A 24,181-nucleotide genomic window follows, 5' to 3' on the forward strand; every position below is an offset into this window, starting at 1 on the left:
GATCACACAAAGGGGTATATTTTTATCATAGGAATGTATTTTTACTAGTATCAAGAAAATAAAATATACTATGGCATAGTATTAAGAATGCCCTTCCATTTAAAAATGAACCTACAAAATATATGTCAGTATTGCTCTAGTTTTCACAGCCCTGTCTCCAGAACTATTTGTTCCAATATGTTAACAGTGTTTTCATTCTGAATGCTAGTAACATCCTTGTATCCTATATATTTTTCAATGTGCTTAAAATGAAAGTTCATTGTGTCATGCTCATAAAACACTTAGGAACACATAGAGAAGTATAGTTCTGACAAGAAAAGGTATGCTTTCCTCTGATGTCCAGCTCAGATTTGAGGAAATGACCCAATCAGCATGCTGCAACACTAGAAGTGGTCTCAAGAAGACACTGTCAACTGTTCTGGTTTTAGATGTTTAATTTTCTCTGGACCTGTTGTTATATTAACACTTTGAAAAAATAAAAGATAAACATCATTTGTAATGTAATGATGAACCATGTTTGAGTCAGACAGTATGTGCTTTGGAGATTTGTATACAATACGACTTGTTTGTTTGTTTTGGTATGTTTTCCAGATAGGGTTTCTCTGTGTAGCCTTGGCTGTCTTATAACTAGCTCTTAAGAGCAGACTGGCTTAAACTCAAAGGTCCATCTGCCTCTGCCTTCCAAAGTTCTGGGAACTAAGGCATGTGCCACCACTGCTAGACAAAAATCCCTAGAGATAATAACATTTTTTTTTAAATCAGTGTAGGGATTGAACCCAGGGCCTTGTGCAATCTAGGCAAGCACTCTATTACTGAGTTGTAGTCACAGCCCCATGATAGAAGCAGATTTGTGAAGTGAAACAAGAGAAGGAGTCTGCCTTTGTGTTTTAGATAGATGTGATGGAGACACATACCCTAGACTCAGACCCTTGGGTATAGATCATAAGAGGGCAGGGGTTGTTTAGGACCACAGACAGGCTTATGTTCCTTTCAAGTTGTATAATAGTCTTTCTTTATTATTATTATTATTATTATTATTATTATTATTATTATTATTAAAAATTTCCACCCCCTCCCCACCTCCCACTTCCCTCCCCCTCCCTCCACTCCCCTCCCCCTCCCTCTCCAGTCTAAGGAGCAGTCAGGGTTCTCTCGCCTGCTGGAAGTCCAAAGTCCTCCCCCCTCCATCCAGGTCAAGGAAGGTGAGCATCTAAACAGACTAGGCTCCCCCAAAGCCAGTAGGATCAAAACCCAGTGCCACTGTCCTTGGTTTCTCAGTCAGCCATCGTTGTCTGCCATGTTCAGAGAGTCCGGTTTGATCCCATGCTTTTTCAGTACCATTTGAGCTGGCCTTGGTGAGATCCCATTAGACCAGCCCCACCGTCTCAGTGGGTGGGCACACTCCTTGAGGTCCTACTTCCTTGCTCATGTTCTCCCTCCTTCAGCTCCTCATTTGGGCCTTGGGAGCTCCTTCTTATACAGAAGTTTTTATTCCTATTGTCTTTTATTTCATTTAAACTTAAAAATTTCCTGCATATCAGTAAAGTCTTTTTCTTCTTATTCTTTACTGAAGCATATGCAGCTATACAGGCATATGTTTGGTACATATAGATATACTTTGAAATTTTAAATGACTCATAGAAAAAAGCCAAAAAACCTTATGGAATTCACAAGTTAAAATGTTAAATAAATTTTATATCACTGTTGTGGTATGTTGTATGTGTTCATATGAAAATAAGACTGACTATATATCAAATGATTTGCATGGAAGTATAAAAAAGGACATCCTTTCACTGTGGAAAATTCAACAAAATTACCATCTCTGACCCTAAAATATGAATATAATTATGTTTGCAAAATAGTTCCAGTGAAGGCACTTTTGATGTGTGCTCATGCTGTCCCATCCCCCTCTTTATATGTGGTAGCTTCAAGGATAATGAAGTATCTCTTCATGGCTGATGGGCCAAAGGATATTGAGCTTCACAAATTACTGCTTATGCCATTAACTAACTATTATAGCTTCATAGGTTTATTATGCAGTTTTTGTAATTAAAAAGAGTTAATTCTATAAATATTAAGTTTTTTCTTGAGCAATTATAATGGCCTGTTAAATAATTAACTTCAATCTGATAGGCATATTTAACCTTTGCTTAGCATTCTTATTTAATTTCCAAAGGAGTGAATGGAATTTCTGAGTCGCTCTTGACTGTTTTAAGTGGGAATCCCAGGCATGTCCGGGAAAGCCTGCTCACCCAGGACATTTAAATTGACATTTAGTTGATGGCTGTTTGTATTACGCTTCACTCATCTCTCAGAAATGCATAGAGATTCACAGCTCCTATTTACATCAATCTTATGCATTTCCTAGAGGAAGTTCAAAGGTTTTTATTCCTAATTAGTATGAAAGTTAAATAATTTATCTTCATTTTGTATTTGTGAAAAACACATTCTTTTTCATATGATAAAGGGATAAATCATAAAGGCAGAGGGATTGCATATAAAATGTTCTCTTTAAATCATAAATGAAAAAATGCGCATGCAAAGAAACCCAGATAAATGTAAGGAACAGTTAAGAGAACCTAATTTTTAACTCATGGGGTATATCTTAAGGATAGGAAATATTCTGAGCAAACACTTTACAAAATGTAACAAAGCCTGGGATTGTCTTAGTTCTAACAGAGTAAGCATCCACACTGAGACACCAGAGCAAGCTGCACTCCACTATGCACTGGATTATCCTATAACAATAAAGAAGACGCAAAAGTACTTCCGTAGCCTTTTCCTTTTCCTCCTTAGAACATAAAAGCTCCAAAGACACAAGTGTATTAAGAATAGTGTCAAATTAGGGAAAAGATAATTCACAGGTCTCTACTCAAGGAGAGAGTTGGACACAATCTTTATTATAAAATGCATTTCTTTCACATTGCTCCTAAGCCATGCTTACTCGGCCTGATTTTCCTGTTGCTTTTTTTTTTTTTTTTATCATAAGCTATCTCATAAACAGTAACATGGTTTCTTTATCTTGGGACACTGACTCACTTCTCTGGATAGCTCTACAGTTGACTCTTCTATGTAACTTTCAAAGCACCATTAAAATTGTGCATAAAAAATCATGTGTAGCCATCTTGAAATTTTAGTATGGTGCAAGTGTATAGACTTACAATTTGCATTGCTTTGTATATCCAAGAAGGCTTGAAAATTAGCTACTAAACTGAAGTGAACTGTTCATATCGATATATAGCATTAGCAAAATAATGTAGAATCTGGTATTTCATAGTTAGGATATGAAGAAGACTGGAAGACAGAAGAGGACATGGTATATAAAGATAGAGGTTGGAAATGAACTGGGGTAGTCTCGTGGATGCCTTGTTAAAGACAGTTTACATTTATTTGGCATACTATAGGAAGGTAAAGAAAAAGAGAAAGTTTGTGTGTGTGCACGCGCGTGTGTGTATGTGTATTTAAACAATATCTCTGAAACAGTTTTAAATACATTATTCTCAAAAAAATTAGCATGAGGGTCTTAATATTTACTTAGAAGTTCAAGGAGCTTTAGGTATATGGTCATGTTTATTGATATTTGTTGCTTTATAAGTCAAGATCAAGAAAGATTTTACTCAAAGGAATATAAACTGATTCATCACACCATGAAAGAATAAGGGTAAATATGAGAATTCTGATATGAGCATGTTTTTGTATGTAAGCACATAGATATTTTGTCAGAGTATAAATTTTTTGCATTTTTATATCATTTGTTTACTTTTTATTTTTGGATTTTTAAGAAAGGATTTTTCTCTGTAGCCCTGGCTGTCCTGGAACTCATTTTGCAGACCAGGCTGGCCGCAAACTCCCAGAGATCCCCCTGCCTCTGCCTTTCTAGTTCTGAGATTAAAGGCATGTGCCACCACCACCCAGCTCTTTTTAGAATTAGTAGTTTTACAAAGATGCAATTTTATCTTTTACAATTATACATATGTTGCACTTATTCTATTGGGATGAATGCCAGTATTCAAGTTAGGGGGTGAGAGTAAGAGCTAACGGTTTTCCATACATGTCTTGAAGGAGCATGTTGAGACAGTGCTACAATCAGAGAAAACTAAGTTGATCTAAAAGGGATTTATTTTAGATGTGGAATAATAATAAAAATATGAGTGTTTAGAGTGATATAGAAGCTCTAGGTCAGAAAACTAAACAGTCAGCAGTTATAGGGTACCCTTTCCCAAGTAAAATAGTTTCTCATGTTCAGATAAATATGTCATTTTTTGCAGTTCCTTAAGCACAAATTCTGAGCTCTTTTCCCTAACCCTGCTGAGTAAGCTTGAAAATGCACAATACCAGATACTGGTATACTTTTGTCTTTCAGTTCCAAGATCTGAATGTCCTGTGGTTGTGAGTGAATTACAGTTGAAATGAGAGTAATATGGGATGGAAGCTCATTTCCTTTTCCTGACCTGGCATTTTGTACAAAAACTCCTTACTAATCATCATAGATTTTATTGAAATTGTCAAACTGTATCCATATTGTAAAAGGAAAAGTATCAGTTTGAATAGCCCAGCAAATCTCTGTTAAAATGCTTTGTACAGTTGTCTCCCCGCTCTGCTGAGGGATCTGGAATCACTCAGGATGGAGAGCATACTGTCTTGACTTGTCAGAATGGTAGAATCATCTCAGGAGTGCATGGGCTATGTACTTTATCCTTTCTGTATGCTCACATTGAATGGCATAGTTTTGGTGTACAGAGCTCTGATATTTTTATTCAACATGAAGAATTAGAGATTCCCAATAGCCAGATGTTAGCCATTATTTCTTGGACTGTGCAAATAATAGCTGTGATAAATGAGAAAACTTTAAAAAGCTAAAATTATAAATTAGCCTCTATGATAAAGATTTCATTATGCCCATCCTAATTGTAGATTAGAAAGTCAATTAAGATAAATGTTCCTCAAATTGCCGCTATACTTTAAGAACTTTAGAACCCATGCAAATTGACAGCAGTAGAATCATCCATCGTTCATGGTTATAGTTTGAGTGTGTGCTCTTCCATATCTAATTTTTTTTTCTGTTACAAGAGCATAACTAACTCAAGGAATTGTTGGAGGAGATGATGGTTTTATTCCACCCTGGGTTAATTTCACTACATTTCACTATGGATATTAATCTATTTTTTATACATCCATTAGAAGAAATGCTGGAAAGTACTAGAATAAAACAGACAACAGATTAAGGGATTATAAAATTTTGGTATTTGATTAATGACTCAGGAAATAAATGATGAACCAAAAGAACATCCTCCTGGGTGAGATGGTAGCTGCTTACAAATGTGAGGATGTGGATTGCTTTCTCCTTTTTGCTCAGTTCTGGGTTTCATACTATGGGACTGGTACCACAGCTATAGGGTCAGTTTTCTCACCTCAATCAACTGAATCAAAGCTCCATATCACAGACATTCCCAGAGTCCTGTGTGTGACTTTTTGTCTTACTCCCAAAGTGAAGGGCAAGTTTCCAGTAGAGCAAATGGGGATTATTATTTTAGGACCACAGCTTGAAAACTTTTCTCCCTGGAAAAATGTCCTCTTAATAAAGAACTATGCAGTTGTTTTATGTGAATTCTCGAGATATTTATTTTAGCCAGTGTTTGCCATTGCTTTTGTTGATAATATAAACATGTTTTAACTTTATAATATGTTCTCATCTCTTTCACTGAAATAAGTGCTGTGCGAAAATACATTCACATAGTTTCAACCAAATGGTATATTTTAAAAATTAGGTAGAGTGAGCACTAGAAATGGATTTTATAATATAAATGTAATGGGGATAAAATATTTGTCCTATAAGTTGATTTATCTTTATATGATGTTGGAAAAAGGCATTGTCCAAAAAATTTAATCGTTAGTTCTATAGTATTTGTAGAGCTCTACAAAGTCCTCAGCACCATTCACAAAGAAGTTTATATGAAATAACAAGTGATGGCAAAGATCCAAGGAAAAGGAAAGAAACCCTCTTATGCTACTTGTAAGTATGCACACTATTCACTGCACAAATCAGTATGGTAGCTCCTTCAAAGACTTAAAGGAGAACTCCTACATGACTGGAGTATACCAATCCTCAATACATATTGAAAGGACTGTAGTCAGCACACTAAAGAGATACCTGCAAACCCATGTCTACTGCAGCACTAACCACAAGAGCAAGTAATGAATATGCATTGGTGTCTATAGATTAGTAGATAAAGACAATGTGGTGCATATCTACAATTAAGCTTTGCTCAATTATAAAGAAGAATGTAATTATGTTATTCTCAAGAAGTTTAATTTCTGGATGTCATTGAATCATCCTCTGGTAATTACTGCTGTATACTAAACAAGATCTTGGATTATTTAGAGATATAACTCTGGGAATGTCTGTATGAGAACCCTTGGTTCAGCTAATTGGCATGGGAAAACCCACCATAAAAGCAGAGAGCAAGCTAAACATTAGCACTGATCTGTTTGTACATCCTGATTGTGAATGTAATGTGACTTGCTACCTCTAGCTTCAGACACCATGGCACCCTCATATCATGAATTACATACTTGAACTGCGAAATCAAATAAGCACTTCCTTTCTGAACTTGCTTCTGTCTGGTATTTTGTCATAGTAACAAAGTAAGCTTCTTGTACAGAAAATAGGTACCAAACCTGTTCTATTATAAGCCCAACTATGTGGTGCTTTGGCCTTTGGAAGTATTTGTTGCATGATTGTAAAGGAGTTTGAAACCCTCAAATGCCGTAATCTAAGCTTAATAGACCACTCTTTTTGGGGTTTGTCAGAACAAAAGACCAAGAGAAATATAGACAGTAGAGGCCCAGTTCATGAAATTTCAGAAGTAACAGGTAGATGCAATTCAGGAAGTAGGAAGGAGGTAATTCATATTATATCCTGGAGAAGACCCCGGCTGCATTCAACCCACATCCTATGAACTTCAATGAAGTTGAACTCAAGAGCAACAAACTAATTATTATAGTGGATAAAAAAAACAACACAAGATGACTTTTAGGTGTCTGTATGGCTACTTCTCACTGGTTCTGTTCTAGTTCTTCAATGAGAGAATGATAATAAAAAAGAAGAAAGATAAGAAAAATGTGACTCTTGGTGCAAAAAGGAATGAGTTTAAAGTTGCAAAGGAAGGCAGCTGCAATTGTTCATGAGATTGATGCCATCAAAGAAAAAATTCTGTTTAGTGCTGAGCAGTAAGAAACATGCACCAAGAATAAGATATCATCCCCTGAAGACCCCATGTTTTGAAGATGAAAATGCATGTGTAAGATAAGAGAATAATCTGATAATGTTAGCTAAGGGATTCCTCCTTATAAACAAATGTTTAGGGCAGGGTTTTTTTCAGGATCAACACATAGAGGGTGTTACAGCTGTGGTCCAAGAGAGGCAAGCTACATATCAAATTGTCAACAGAACTTAAACATAGCTGGTGAGATACGGGTTTTGCAAGTAAGAATGATATAAGATAAAAAGAGTGTGTAAAGTCACTGAGGTCAGGCGACTTGCAGCAGGTTTGATGTACACATCTAGGAAAGCCTATAAACAGACCAAATTGAAGTTGTGAAGTTGAACCTTGACTCTCAGTGAAGACTCTAGAATGCTGTAGGTGTCAGGATTCTGGGGCATCCACTGAGGAAAGCTTCAAACATGGAGTGGAACTGGTTCAAGAGAATGTTGATATATGTTGCATACCACAGAGTTGGACAGAAAGTACTACTACCTAAGGCCTTACATCATGAATCTCATATTCTGACCATTAAACAGAAGAATTTGATTTTTGTACTGTTGATTTCAGGTTTTTTTTGTTTGAGTTTTTCCTTGATTTGTCCTTTTCTATATTTTTGATAATAACGTTTACTTTATACCATTATATGGTGTTAGTGGATAGCAAAAAAAAAATCAAAACAAAAACAAACAATATCCAGATGCTACTTGAAATTGATGCCAGCTGTGAAAGAGAAAGTTAGTTTCCTCCAATGGAATGTCACTGGGTACATCAGTGACACTCCAGGGAAAGCGCTATACTCAGGAGTAGTTCACCAAAAGAAAACAGACTCCATGGTTTTTTTTTGGGGGGGGGTCCTTTTCTCTTATTTTGTTTTGTTTGGGTATTCTTTTTATCTTGTTTTCTGTTGGTTTGTTTGGATTTCCTGTGTTGTTGTTGTTTTTGTGTTTATAGGGGGAGCATGGCATTGAGTGGGTAGGGACATGTGGCAAGTCTAAGAGATGTTGCATGACAGAAAATAAGGAGATTAAATTATAGTATGAATTTTTTTAAATAATAAGATTGAATAGGCAATCAATCAAGAGACTCAGATGGTTTCAGAACAGAGCCTGTACTTACATTTTGGGCAGGGAGAGGATCCATTAAAAACAATTTGAGTACTTTTAAATTTGAAAAGAACATATTTTGCATTCTAAGATGACCATAAGACCATGGGATTGAAGCCTGGAAAGTTATAGATTATAAGCAATCTGTTGAGTATCAAGTTGATAAGGGATAGACTTGTGTAGTTCATTATTGTCTTCCTGACATAATCTACGATTATCTCAACATCAAACCCCTGGACATGTTTATGAGAGAGCTCCTCAAATATGTTAACTGAGGTGGGAAGACTCACCATAAATATAGTACTATTCTTTGCAGGATTTTCCTAGACAGAACAAATAGGCAAAAGCAATCTGATCACTGACATTCATCTCGACTTGCTGACTGCGAATGCAATGTCACCTCAGGCTTTTCTCCTGTGATTTCCCCACTATAATGGACTGTACCCATGAACTGTGAAGGAACAGAAGCCTTTTCTTCCCTCAACCAGTTATTATTAGGTGTTTTTTAAGAGTAACAAGAAAAACAACTAATGGAATCATATTAACCAAAATATCTCAAACTGAGAAAAGAGGTATTCCATGTTTTTCTTCCTTAGTGAATCCTAGGTGTTCTGTGGATACATACATACCAACATAGACATAAACTATCATCTGAAGTATGAATGAGAGATTCTTGGGAAAGTACAAGTATGAACAGGAAGTGATGGGCAGATATTGGCATACAGCGGGAGAATATTGTTGTAGTATATGATATATTTAAATGAAAGTGTTCTTATGAAATCAGTCTTTATACATACTAAATATATGTTGATAACATTAAAGAGGTGCTAGAAGTGAGAAGAAAGCTGTATGTAAGAGTGTTTGCATCTGTCCTCTGTGTCTGAGGCAATGTGGACTAGTAGACATGGAAGGATATCTTGAGACTTACCTTTTCAAGATGTTTAATATACAAAGAAGAGTGGAATGTTTTTTCAAGAAAAATTTAATTAACCCCTGATATACTGTATTTTTCTAAAAATACACTAAATTTACAGGCATTGGGATCATGTTCATTACTATTATTTACTCTTCCCTCATCTGTACAGTTGCTCTCGATTGTGCCTCTACATTAGGCATTGCTACTGTCCATCTGTTCTTCTGAATTTTGTTTCAAGTGATAGAGAGATTATATTCAAACAGATTAAACATACAAATTGGGATTTGTTGTCTATCCAAATCTTGATGAACACTATAAATTTTGAGTCAGTTTTTCTCCATTCTAAATAAAACATTGTATTTTTTTCAAGCATTTTTATTTGCTTTAGAAAAAATGAGCATACTAATAAAAGAGAAGTTCAGAATAAGCAGTTCTTGCAAAGTTAGGTCAGTTGTTCCTTTTAAACTTACAAAGATTTGAACCTTCAAGTATATCTGTTCTATCTGTTGTTATAAACTCCAGACCTTACCCACTGTATGCTAGATATCTGCTATGGCACTGGCATTTGAGGTAACAAGCTGAGAAACAGAGTGAAACAGTATTTTGGAGCCGACTTTTTGTCAGCCACTGCTCTAGTCTGGAACTACAAAAGCAAATTTCATCAAAACAATAAAATGATTTATTACCTTATGAATTTCACATAACTTTGAAAAAAACCAATAGATAATTTAGTTCTAAGTTAATTAGTGGTGAGTGCCCTGTGGATCTCAAAATTTGTTCTTGTGAAGACTGCCAGCAAGTAGCCAGATTTATGAAAGACAGAAAAGAGCCCTTAAATGAGGACATGTGAGGGTTTGGGACACCAAGTACAAAGGTTTGGACTTCGTAAGTCCTATGACTCTGCAAGAACCAGAGTAGGGAAAGATGGTAAGCAAATGAACTTAGAATTGACACAGACACAAGGGCCAGACCAAGATGAGACAAACCCACTGACCATAGAAAATTTTGCAGAGTGGTTTTAAAGAAATAATTTCATAATCTTAGAATAGGAGAGATTAGTAAGATTCAACTGAGACACAGTTCATAGAAAGCTGTTCATACAGAAAAAATATGAAACAGGAAGTAAAAGAGAGCCTTGGATCAAGGTAGCTTTTAAGAAATGAGCTACTACAATATTTCTGAATGTTTATAAGGATTAGCGAATACAAAGAGAACTTGTTATTCAAATGAAGAGATTCTTCTCAGGAGTAAAATTCTTGAATTACATAAAGGACATGCAATCTAAGCAAGCCCCTTGAGAGCCACAAAGTCTGCTGGGTAAAGAAATAATTCATGGGCTGGAGGGATGCCTCAGCAGTTAATTTAAGCTCTTCCGAGTTATGAGTTCAATTCCAAACAACCACACGGTAGTTCACAACTATCTATAATGGGACCTGATATTCTCTTCTGACACAAATATGTACATACAGATAGATCACACACAGACATATATATATATATATATATATATATATATATATATATATATATGGAGGAGAGAGAGAGCACAAATCTGTCAACATTAAAAAGAGATACAACAGAGCACAAATCACAGATGGAGATGGGTGATCAGAAAGCTGAATCATTGAACAGGTTTTGTTTTTGTTTTTGTTTAATGACAGTTGATAATGAGTGAACTAGGTACTAGGAAGGTAGTGGAGAAAATAAAAATAATTGTCACAAAACACATCTGTAATGAACTGTGGAAAGCATTAAATTGATCTGTAATGTATATCTTATTTCCTCAACTGGATCATGTCCAGAAATGAAAAAAAAAAAAAAGGCATACAGAAACTGAGGGCATGAGCTGCTAGAAGTCAGTGGAGGTGGTAAAGTTTCTATAGTCTTCTGTCTCATTCTCTTATCTGCCTATTAGAAGGCTTGATTGTTATTATAATTAGTCTTGTTTTCCTGGTATTTTAAACCTGTAGCCTAATATTTTTAGTAGAATTCATTTATAAGGGTAAAAATGCCATTACCAGAGAGTTCCTTGATTACTTATCAAGAGGTACAGTTATTGCTCATGAGTTCCTCGTATAACTGTTAGTGCTGGGACATGTTGTCCCTTTGATATTTTCATTTCATAATCTTAGACTACAGTGAGACAAACAGAAAAAAGCTAACTTTACCAATACAAACCCATTACAATTCTAGAAGTAATGACCAAAAATTTGATCCAAATCATCTCTCTTTATCAAAGACCAAAAAGTATCCAGAAGGAAACTGACTCACCATTCCAACACTAACACTATTTGTTGCAAAAGGAGAATGCAAAGTATCATTTCTTTTAGCCCTTTATGTCATCAGCAGCTATTAAGCAATTATTTGTGGTAAATAGTTTATTTGAAATCATAACAACTCTATAGATAAACACTTTCTGGAATTTGGAAGGACTACTAATTGTTAGTGGGCCCCTTTAACTTCCCTGACAGTCTCACCATGAATAAGATATAGTCTACCTGAAATAGAATACTGATCATTTGAAATTAGAAATGGTAGTGATGAAAAAAGTAGGGTGTGAAATAAAAGTCCAAACTCAGGCAGAAGTATCAAGGTCTTGGTATTTTTCATAACATATAGGGATATCTGTGGTTCAAAAAAACCCTGCTATATACCATCTTGAAGATATCAAATAGGAAGGTTTAAAGGCTCCAAATGTAGGGAGGAAATTCTCATTATCCTCTTTTTATCTGTGCACTATGTGCTAAAATATCATACTGAACCCCATTAAAATGTACGCTTAATAAAGCTAACTAAAATTCAAAGAAAATCTAATAGAAGTGTACCTAATAACACATTTGATATGAGAAATAATATATTGGGAATTTACCTGGATTAAGTGGGAGAAAAAATTTCATCATTAGGCTTGTTCGTGAAATTGAGATGGTAATTTAACGATCTTTTTTCTAAAATGAAAATATTAGAGGAAACAGAGTTTAGAAATTATTCTGAATGAAAATGCTGTACGATGCCCAGAAGTCATTGGGTTAAATTTCAGTGTTTATGTCTTCATTTGAATATCAGAAGTTTAAATTATGTATTTGGTTATTATCGAAAGAAGTCAGAACCTCATCTGGAGCTAAAAACATGACATATTAAAACACACACACACACACACTTCCTTTTATAAAGGGAATAACATTTATCAACTTTCTCAATGTTATTTGCACGCTGAGCTGGTTTCCAGTTAAATACCACAAAGGATAATGATTTAATTCAGGCAAAACAGAGTTTCAATAATTTAATAAAGCAGTGATTGATAAGGGCCTGCATTTCTATAGGAAGGGATGATACCCTTTTTAAACAATGAAAAAAATTCTGTTTGTTAATGCACAGGGAAGACATATACTGAACATTTCCAAAGAAAAATGAAATCGACAGGCCCCACCTCCAACCAGATCCATTAATTTGCATTACCACACAACATGTGACTCACTTTTATTAACTGCTGTTTAGCAAATTATATTCTTCATTCTGATCAAATGGCATGCAGTGAATTTTAGCAATGACATGAAAACAATTTCTAATTGGTCTAGTGGAGCAAAGGCAGCCATAGTTTCCATTGGACTTTCTAATGTTGGAAAAGAACTGAGGACTGTGCTCTTTCCCACAGAAGATATGACACACCCTTATCCTCATCAAGTCTAATAAGTAACCAAGGAAAACAAAATAATAAGGCCTCTCATTATCGTCATGGGAAAACTGAGGTAGCAAGTTAGACCTATCGGCTACAGAAATGCTATTAATTGTAGGTGTTATTAGTTTTTATTTATTTTTTTAATGTCTATTGGGAGAGGGAGAGAACTTAAGGTGGCGCCATGGAAAGGCTTAATTGGCTTATCGGCAGCTCTGTGAAGACTTTCCACTGCTTGAAACTTCACAACAGCTGAGGAACACAGAACACGTGTCTGTGCTCTCCCATCCCATGTGTGTGAGATGCACAGAGGCCTAAGAGCCATGGAGTTGGAGATGCAGTGTTAATTTTCAACAGCATTTTGCAAGGGATTCAAACAGCTAGTTAACTAAAGACATGTATTTTAAAACTGGGCAGAGTTTTATAGTTCATTGCGGTCAAGGAAAACAACATGAACCACTGATGATGCTTCATCATGCTTTCGGTGTTTTGAATCCTGTCCCTCTCTTGTTTTAGTCGAAGGTAGACGTTTCGAACAATGTTTTATCGGCAGATAAGCATCTTGTCCAGGAATGCAATGTCAGGCATTTCATTGGCCTCTCACAGAATGCTCCAAATAAGTATAATATGTAAACCTATGTTAATGGAAAAATTAAAACTCAAGTGAATAACAAGGTGAATTTTAACCATTACAGAAAATTCCATTGAGAGACAAGCTTGTATTTCTCTTTACAAGGATACATATTTTCTTTAGTTGCTGTATCAACGTCATCATTTATGCACGACATTTATTACAATCCATTACTCTTTCAGGCTCACAAATTATTGGCTTTGCTTATCCATGCCTACCATCAAAACTCAACCAGAAATTTTACCATTTCTGTAAAACTACAGAGAAGTCTCTCTCTCTCTCTCTCTCTCTCTCTCTCCTCTCTCTCTCTCTCTCTCTCTCTCTCTCTCTCTCTCTCTCTCTCTCTCCTCTCTCTTTGTCCCCTCCCTCTTTCCTTTCCTCCCTCTCTCTCTCCCTTCTCTCTCTCACCCCATCTATCTCTGTCTCTGTGTCTCTGTCTCTGTCTCTCCCTTTCTCCTTTCAGCTAGCTCTACATAAACCTGACTGTACTGGCACTAATTCTGATTTCATGGCTGGCCTTAAGTTCAGAGATGTGCCTGCTTCTGTCTCCTGAGGCATGTGCTGCCATGTCTAACAAAATCAGATCTTTTAAAGCTTTCAATTAAATGTTATCTGAATCATTAACCAAAAATTCTAAGTCTCTTTAAAAATTCAACTTTTAATCATGTAAATCAAGGAAAATTATTAGTTTGAAATTTATTAGTATTATGTATAAATGAATGGCTAAAATAGAGAAGACTTCCAAAAGCTTTTCTCTACCAGCACGGAGAAAAAAAATCTACATAAATTTTTAGCCAATACTGGAGCACCATTTGTCATATTATATTTCATTTCTAAGCATTGAGGTAGCTAACTCTTTCCATGCCTACAACCCCAATACAGTAGTGTCTTTGAAATAGCTTAAAAATCTTACAGTAAAAATAGATTCAATCAGATAGTTATGTAGTTTCTCTGTAAATATATAGCATCCATAAATCACATCTATCTCACAGGTAATACATATACCCATGTGCCAGGTAGTATAATTATAGAGTCATTTGTACAATTTCCTTCCTTTATTCTTTTTAAGTTTGTTTATTTTTACAGTTTTACTTAAAATCACACTTACCTCTTCTCTTTCCTTTTTCCAATTCCTCCCATGCCTCTCTCTATCTCATTTTCTTTATGGTTGCTACATATATATGCACTTATATATAGGTATATATATTTATGCACATATATGTATGTATAAATATATAAACGCAATTTTCTGAGCCAACTTTTGCTATCTGTTGTTTATATTTTACTAAAGAATCTTCTCAATTTTATGCAACTAAAATGGTTAAACATGTCACATGATTCCTGCTTCTTAATTGAAATCAAAGTAAATCTCCATCAGTTAATGAGAAACACATGTAACCAATGTTTACCGACTTCTTCAGTGTTAAACTGAAAGTTATGGTTATTCTTCCTTTCTTTTCTTAAAATGCCGTGGTGTGTACTCAACAAAGATTGTTTGGTCATATACTTTTATGGCTTATTTCTCTGGTATACAATGATATTAAATACTCATACACACCTCAATGGGAATTGTTCTCTAAAGTGAATATAACAAAAGTTGGAGTCAAACCAGATTTAACACCTGGTTACATAATCCGGTTTTTATGTGGATACATGCCTCATGGTAAAAATCCATCTGAAGTCAAGCACTTTTGAATATCTTCCACATGATAATCTCTAATGAAAATTCGATTAAATGAAAAGTTGTCAGTCAAATTCATCTAATATTAATGATCCTAAATGTGTTTTCAAAAGAAATCTATGGCACTAGCTCTTCCAAAATGCAAAATTATTTTTGAGACATGATTGCTAATTATATATTTGAATATTTTAAATCAGGCAATTACGATACACAAAACATTGGAGACCAAGGAATAAAAGTTGTATCTTTTAACTTAAAATGCAATTTAACCTTTGTGTTCTCAAGGAGAGGAGATGAGGAATAATATTTTCTTTACAGCAAATGAATAACAGGAAAACTCTGGTAGTTATAATATTGATTTACTGGTCACATGACTGACAAGGATTCATCCTAAATAACAAGAGAACTCTGGGATTTACAGTATTGATCTAGTGGTCACATGACTGACATAGATTCATTCTAAGACGTTCTCACTCTTCCTTTCCAGAATTAACTGCCTCTGTGCTGTCAGGTTCATTGTTGATCTTGTGATAACAAAGATGTTTCACATGATTAGCAGCTTGGAGCCTTTTTTCCTTTCCATGGTCTGAGTGTTCTACCAACAAGAAGACTAAGTGTATCATGAGCTCAGGTGACAGGGATTTTGGAATGATTCCTGACTAAATATCATATCCAAACCTAAATTTCTCTATTTCCAACCTTTCTGCAGAGCTAACAAATGTAAAATGTTGATTGCCATATCATTCAGCAGAGCAAGGGCATTGACATGTATTTTGACTAGTATTATTTTATCTAAAATTAAACTGTAATGGTGGTGCCTGATATATGGGGAATAAAAAAAACTTTGCTTTCTGAACTATTCAATAAATAAAGCAAACCTCTATTCAGATACAACCATCCTGGGGAGATACAAACCTCTACATAAGTCTTCAAGCACCTGTGTTTAACATTAAGAGGCCTGATGATGAGTCATTCTTTTAGATTATAAATTCCAGGGGAAATATCATCACACTTTGCTTTCTTCAGCATGGATATGACAGCCTGTCTTTCTCAGTCAAACTCTTTGTATTGTCTCAAAGTAGTAATGGCACCTGAAGAATTGCCAGTGCCCCTGTGTGTAAACAGTTACATTCCACATGTGTGTGATAAATTTGTCAACTAGGGAAAATAAGACATACAGCTATTGGAGTACAGTTAGCAAGGAAGGGTAACTTTGCCATAAAGGATAACACATGGAGTATCTCCTTCTAGTATGCACTTTCTGTCTGCACAATATTGAATGTTTTCAGGTACAGAGAGGAATATCAGAGGCAGAATTAAAAGGGGGTGAAGAGAGAAGGCTGATGTTATAACAGACTTCACAGATAACATCATCCTAGCATGTGTTGTGATAAAACAAAATCAGAGAAATTAAGGATTAATTCCCATTCAAATGATACAACAAGAAAAGAAATTCTGTGTTTGCAAAACACTATTTTCAGCAGTTTTACAGCTAAGCATATACCTTTCAATACTTTAATATGAAGATAATAGTTATGCTTTTCTTTTAAACTGACTTCTTAAAACTTTCTTTAGAGAATCCTTCTACAGTTGCCTGCTAGCAGGCCTAAGCCACCACTGCACAGACATGGATGGCCCTGTGGTCATGTTTTCTGATCCTCCCAGGTTTTGCAGTGCTAAATGTATGGAACACATTCAATGATTTCTACTATTTTTGGTGTTTTTTTGTTTGCTTGATTGCTGTTATTTTTTTATTGACAATATTCTTTCATACAATACATTCTCAATAGTACTGCATTGTTTTGTTTTGTTTTTACCTTGTTGCTCTTTTGCTTGTATGCTGTTCTCAATTTTTTATTTTTATGGTGTGTATGCATGTGTTTCTGTGCGTATGTGTTTTGAGTGCCTTCTCTTTTTTATTCTGTTTTTTTTTTTGTTTTTAATATGCCTGTTTGTTTTCTAAAGAGAGAGAAAGGAGGTAGAGGTTGGTTGAGGGGGTGGGGGGCTCCAGGAAGAAATGAGTAAGGGGAAGCAGTGATTTCTGGTGAACTAATATTGGATGGAATTTTGAGAACCTTGTGGTTTGGAAAATTGAAATCATTTGCTGACAAAGGCCTAATAATGTAACTGGGAAGGTGATTTTTCATTTTGCATAATGTTCTTTTTCATCGTTTGTTTGCACAGTCCGTGCTCAAGAGAACCCAAAAACTGGAGACTGTGTTTCTAGAACACAGATAATTTGTGAGCAAAAACTAATGGTGAAGTCAGGCTTAACACAGAAAGCAGATGCAAGGCAGAGAGAGCTGAAGAGAACTCTGGAGAGGGGTCTCAGGTCTCAACCACAATTATCTATCCAAGTAAAGGAAGTCAGTGCTTAACTTTCTTGGCTTAGTGGACATAGAGCAAGGACTGCTGTGAATTCACGTGTTTAACTTCTCACAGCTTACACAAGAGTCCATCTGTGGATTGTACAGACATTTTAAAGCTCTGGGCTCATCTAGCGTCTCTTTAAAAGGAAACAGGGATCTCGAGAGACTCTGAAAAATAATCAGATTTTTAATTAGAAGTAGATATAAAAAATGGGACAGAGGGAATTATAAACTGAAGGGAAATGTTCCTTTTGTTAGCATTAACTACAGATATATCTCAATTCTGAGTACAGCGGAGGTGTATAATACATCTACAAATGATTGTATAATCGTACGGAGGTACAAGAAACCTTCAGCAATAGAAAGAAGACAGTACCTACTTGAAGTAGTCAATGGCAGTCTCAAAATCACTTATTTCTAAAAAGATATTTTTAAGAACAAATGTCAGCTTGCTCTACAAATGCTTCACTTTCTCTGTACCTTGTATAAAAATGTTAACTTTCTTTTTGCCCTCCTCTCCCCTCCTCCTCTTCCCACCCTTCCTCCCTTTCTCTACCTTCTCTTCCTCCTCCATCAAGCATACTCTGTAAATTGTCTTTAGCTGTAATGCCAACAGAAAGTCTTCTACCTTCTCTGCTGTAACCGTTGGTATATATAAGAATAAACTGTTAAGCCGGTTGTAGAGGTTCATTCCTTTAATCTCAGCACTTGTTCAAGATCAGCCTGACTTGCATAGTGAGTTTCTTTACATTCCCTGGAGAGTATGCTGTTTTGTTGTTGTTGTTATTTTATTGTATTTTTATCTAAATACAGTGATATTTTCTAATGAAGATAAGAGTTCCCATAAAAGACTCATTTTGTTGATGGCCACCACAGACACTCTGAATCTGATTGCCATATGAAACTATTTACTCTCCAGTCTAAAGAAACATCCGGGGAAATCATTATGAAACTGTGGGATGTGATTGACTGTATTTACATAGATTGTCTTCAGTAGGATAACTGAATCGGAGTATATTGCACTATAATATTTTTTTTTCAAATTCATTGTTCTAGAATTAGAACATTCTCTATAGTTATTTGTGTGCATTTGGCTCTCACGCATGCTTCTTTAGAAGCTACGAAGCAGTATGATTAGACCAACAGTTATCCCATTATTCTGTAAATAATTGTCATTTTAAGCAAATTATGAATTTTTCTATCTATCTATCTATCTATCTATCTATCTATCTATCTATCTATCTATCTACCTACCTTAAGGAATAGTCCAAGATCAAATGTCAATATCACCTGAGAATTTACTGGAAAGAGGAAGCTTAGGCCAAGTCATACCAACTGAAAACCAGTCTTCATTTATCAAGATACCCATCTAATTTGTATGCACAGTAACATACTTATTGTAAACTAGGAAGCATTGTGTATGCCTGAGCCTTTTCAATGGAAAGGAACAAACATCAGCCACAGTGAATATGAATGGTGCAGTCTGGCTAGTAAACACTTTTGAAAGAGGAGCTAGTCACTATGTCAGTATCTTTGTAAATTTGGTACAATCCAAAGCTTGTCTGTTTGCCCTAAATATACCATTTAATATTTACAGAGCTTAATCAGAATTATACAGTACTTTCCTGAAAGTATAGCATTGTAACTGATGTGAATATTATAAGGCGCATTGTTTATACTATTTTATATCACTTAGTTTCTGAGTTACAGTCCAAGATGTTGTAAGTCAATGGGTGTGTTAATTTCCTTAGAAAAACATGATTGTGGTCTTTTTGGTGCTTGACATTTTTTATTAGTTAAGCATTCACACATGGTTGCTAACATACTGAAAATTACTTTTATAAGAAAAATGTAAGCTGTTTTTTATTCTCCAATATCATTAGGGACAAGTGAGTCACATTTGAAAATTGTTAAAGTTATTTCCATACATTTTTATCATGCCTGAAATTATTTGGCTCTCTATCTTAATAGTTGGGTCAAAATACAGTAGTTGACGATAGCAAGGATGTATAAACTCTTTAATATATAAACTGAGCAGATTATACAGGAAGCAATCAAAAAGGAACCCTGCCTTGTGACCAGCATAAGCTGTTGCAAGGGTTTCTGTTAAGTCTCAATGACATTAGTTATACTTGAAAATGACTTCACTCTTTATTGTGTCTTCTGTTTATCTTTTAAATATGGAAGAAGTTTATTTTTCTATATTAAATAAATTGTGACCAACCAATTAAGTGGTCTCAGATTTTCCAAACTATATAACTTTATGGTCAATGTAACTGTTTGTGCATCTTTGCTTCTAATGGGGTGTGGCCATTTACAATTCACCTGAATTTAGGCCTGTTTCTTTTTTGAATGATCTAGTGTACATCACACTAAGACAGGATTCTTAATTCCTGTGTACATGCAATTTTGGAATTTTCAAAATAGATGAATGCTATGTTTATTCCAATGACAACAGTTGAAACACAACAACAAATTGTATTTCTAAGACTAGTTAAACTGGAACATCAGATACCATCTTCCAATAAGCATCTGTCAGTTTCATAGAAGGATGAACTTTAGTTCTGAGTGTTTAGGCACATGATGAAGAGTTAAAGAGAGTCATAAGAGGACCTCTCTTGAAAGAATCTCATTTATTTAACGTATATGTGTATGCCACAGAACATATGTGGCATTCTCAGGACACTTGCAGAGGTCGCTTCTCTCCTTCTGCTTGTGGCATGTAAGGATTAAACTTGGATTGCCATGCTTGGCAGTGGGTACCCATGCCTGCTATGATGTCCTTTTGCCCCATGAATCTCTATTATAGAGTGAACAATAGAGTAAAGCTTCTTAGAAAACATACAGCAGGTAGCAGCTTCCTGCTGCCAATCCAGATACAAAGTGCCAATACACTGAAGACGTGTCAGGGAAGGAAGTGGTTTACCTTGCAGGTAAGCTGATGTAGAAATCCAGTTTGCTAATTCCTCCCAGACCATTCCTCTGCTCTAGATGATATATCTTCTCTGTGGACAGACTTCATTAGTTTGGAGTGCTTCCAGTTCATTTTCTGTAATCATTCTTTTTTTTTCTCATTTTTTTTTATTAAAAATTTCCATCTTCTCCCCTCCTTCTCCCCCTTCCCTCCCCTCCCTTCCACCCATACCCCCACTCCGCCCCTCTCCAAGCCAAAGAGCCATCAGTTCCCTTCACTATGTTAAGTCCAAGGTCCACCCAGCTCCCCCTAAGTCCAGGAAGGTGAGCAACCAAACTGACAAGGTTCACAGTGAGCCCGTCCATGCTGTAGAGTTCATGCTCATCGCCGTTGTCCTTGGTTTCTCAGTCCTCCTCCACCATCAGCCACATTCAGAGAGTCCGGTTTGGTCCCCTGTTCCATCAGTCCCATTCCAACTGGACTTGGTGGTCTCCCGTTAGATCTGTCCCACCGTCTCAATGGGTAAACGCACTCCTCACAGTCCTGACTTCCTTGCTCATGATCTCCCTCCTTTTGCTCCTCATCAGGACCTTGGGAGCTCAATCCGGTGCTTCTATGTGGGGCTCTGTCATTTTCTCCATCCAATGCCAGGTGAAGGTTCTATGGTGATATACAAGATATTCATGAGTATGGCAATAGGATCTAGACATTTCTGGCACCCTACCCCAGGACCCAGCAATCCCACTGTTGGAAATTTACCCAAGAGATGCCCAATCATATTACAAAAGCATTTGTTCAACTATGTTTATAGCAGCATTATTTGTAATAGCCAGAACCTGGAAACAATCTAGATGCCCAGTGGAAGAATGGATGAAGAAAGTGTGGAATATATACATATTAGAGTACTACTCGGCAGTAAAAAAACAATGACATCTTGAATTTTGCATGCAAATGAATGGAAATAGAAAACACCATCCTGAGTGAGGTAACCCAGGCCCAAAAAGATGAACAGGGGATGTACTCAGTCATTCTTTTTAAAAACAAAAATATTCTGTTCAAAATTTTTCTTTGGATTTCCTATTGTTTAAATGCTGTCTGTATTTCCATTCTGTCAATCATAAGAAAAGAGAGCTACTAGGAAAAGCAGACTTCTGGTTTGGGAAGGGATGGAAGGAAAGACTGGAAGGCTATAGGGTGATTGAAAGGTAGATGGGAAGAGAATGAGAATTAACCTAGGAGAGCTTGGATAAAGAGAAAAAAGTCTGTTTTGGGAAGAGCTTCTGCTCCATGTGATGAGCAGACTTAGGGCTTCCTCAAGAAGATTCGACGTCCTCTCAGTTTATTAACCTTTTGATGGAGACAAAGGCCAGACAGCTATAGTTTCTTGCCTCATCTATAGGTAAAGGGAAATCAAAGAACATTTGTTTAAAACTTAACTTTAAAAAATGATATATAAAATCATTTTATAGGAACTAGAAGGAATAATGGAAGTAGTTCCTTTTTGTTTTCATACAACTTTGTTGAAAGCAGTCCAAGACTACATAGTATTTATTTCTGAACTTCATGTAACTGTGATGTTCCTCAAGTCACTGAAATTCTTTGAGCAGGTTTTTATTTGTTAAAGTAGGTTGAATTAGAAGTAAAAGAAATGTTACTTTGAATTTAAATGCCATGTTCCTTGAAAATAAGGTCCCAGTGCATGTGTGTGACCTGAACCAAATCACATTACATAGTGCTTATTTATATAGTGGTCAAGGAACTTTAGGATAATTCCAAAATTGTTCAGTTGTCATAATGTATAATTCCTAGATATTTTCATTACCTCGAAGGCAACTCCATAACTGTACCTACTCACTCCATTTCTTCTTCCTTTCTGCCCCCTGGCAACTGCTTCCTGACTCTGTATTTCCCTGATTAGAGATTCTGTATAAACAAAATCATGCATTATGTGCTATTTGCATGCGGCTTCTTTCACTTAGTATAATTTAATATTGTGCCCTGTATGAGTACTTTAGTTAATTTTATGACTGATTAATCTTATGTTCAAAGAAGTCATCTTTTGCTAATCTATCCATCAATTCATTGACCTTTGAATTGTCTCTGCAGTTTTTGGCTATTATAAATAATGACACTAAAAGAATCATAAACAAATTGTGAGAATGTGAATTTTCAGATTTTTTAAATCATGCATCTAAAAGTGAATTTCAAGAGCCTGCTATTCTGGTTTCCAGAGAGACTGTACTGTTTTATATTCTAGTCAGCATTCATGAGGATTCCAGTTTCTCCACATACGTATCAGTGGTTGTTATTGTTTGCCTTTACTGTGCTCAATGAAAGCTAGACAAACTAATCAAGTAAAACAAAAATCAAATATTTTTACAAATAAAAATGCAAAATTCTAAACAAATTTTTGGCCAGGAAAATCTAACAATATAAAAAGTTTATATCCCATTGCTACTGAGGAGGATTTAGAAGGGTTTGACTTGGTGAGTGAATCACTACTCTAGCAGAGTATGTGTTGAGGGGACTTCCTAACTGAAGAGCCTTGATGGAACATGTGTGATTGAGAGAAGAACATGTGTGGTTGAGAGAAGAATTACCTTTAAAGCTGAGACCAATACAATATTAATTATAAAGCTGCTTCTGATAAGCATTGTAATTTGGGTACCAACCAAGAAATTTAGGTAAAGGGGAAAATGACATCCAAATTCGAAAAGTAAAACTATGTCTGCTGGCATATGATGTCTGTAGAAAATCTTAAGGGCCTTCTCCCTAGCATGAACTCTTATATAATGAATTCATCAGAGTTGCAGAATACAAGATCAATATGCAAAAAGAGTGAATTTTATAAAATAGAAGAAACTACATTTGAAATTATACTCTAAAAATCCACCTCCAAGACCATATAGCCAAGCACAAAATTGTCTTGGGACTCAAATTGGAGAGCACAAATTGGTTTTTGAAAGCTTAATAAACAGACAAATTAAAACAAATAAATGGAACCACATAAAGTTTGGGTGTTTAGTGAGAGGGGATGACTATGGGAAGAGGTGGGAGGAAGAAGGATAAATATGGTCAAAACACATTGTATGAAATTCTTAATGTCTAATAATTTAAAAAACCTACCTAAAGCAACGCAAACAAGTTTTCCTAATTTTCTGACATATGATTTTTATCAGAAACAGGAATGTGAATTACAAATTTGGACATAGTGCCACAGTAACTTTTGTGTCTGTGCACATGAAATTGTGTGTGTGTGTGTGTGTGTGTGTGTGTATGTGTGTGTTGATGCTGAGAAATTCAAGGCCTTGTGCATGCTACGCTAGTGCCCTTTCAGTGAGTAATCCTACCAACCCTTATACTAACTTTTGAAATCACAAGTAAGGGTGCACAGAAGTCCCTTGGAGAATCTTTTGCTGTATGAACTTCTCCAGGGCTTGCACATGTCTAGCCGACATTTTGTACTGGATGTACAATAGTGGCTTTTTGTTGGCCCCAAAGTATGGAATGTACCACTTTGCAAATGTTTACTCTGTGAACATGGGAACTCTCTGTTCTGCTGACCTTTCTCCCTGATTGCCATTTTTTCAATCATTCCTGGAAAACAGTCCAGTTTTTAGACTGATACT

General features: G+C 35.7%; 1 protein-coding gene across 18 annotated transcripts in view; it reads left to right on the forward strand.

The window, feature by feature from the left end:
* Nrxn1 (neurexin 1) overlaps positions 1–24,181 on the forward strand; it is a 1,076,729-nt gene that overhangs the window by 48,866 nt on the left and 1,003,682 nt on the right. The window contains exon 2 of one of the 18 annotated variants that reach the window (XM_038319685.1): positions 10,519–10,531. The exons of the other annotated variants lie outside the window; for them this stretch is intronic. Coding sequence (XP_038175613.1) covers positions 10,519–10,531 — 13 coding nt within the window. The remainder of the gene's footprint in view (positions 1–10,518; positions 10,532–24,181) is intronic. 18 annotated transcript variants of the gene reach the window in all.

Source organism: Arvicola amphibius, chromosome 2, assembly GCF_903992535.2.
Source record: "Arvicola amphibius chromosome 2, mArvAmp1.2, whole genome shotgun sequence".
Lineage (NCBI taxonomy): Eukaryota > Metazoa > Chordata > Mammalia > Rodentia > Cricetidae > Arvicola > Arvicola amphibius.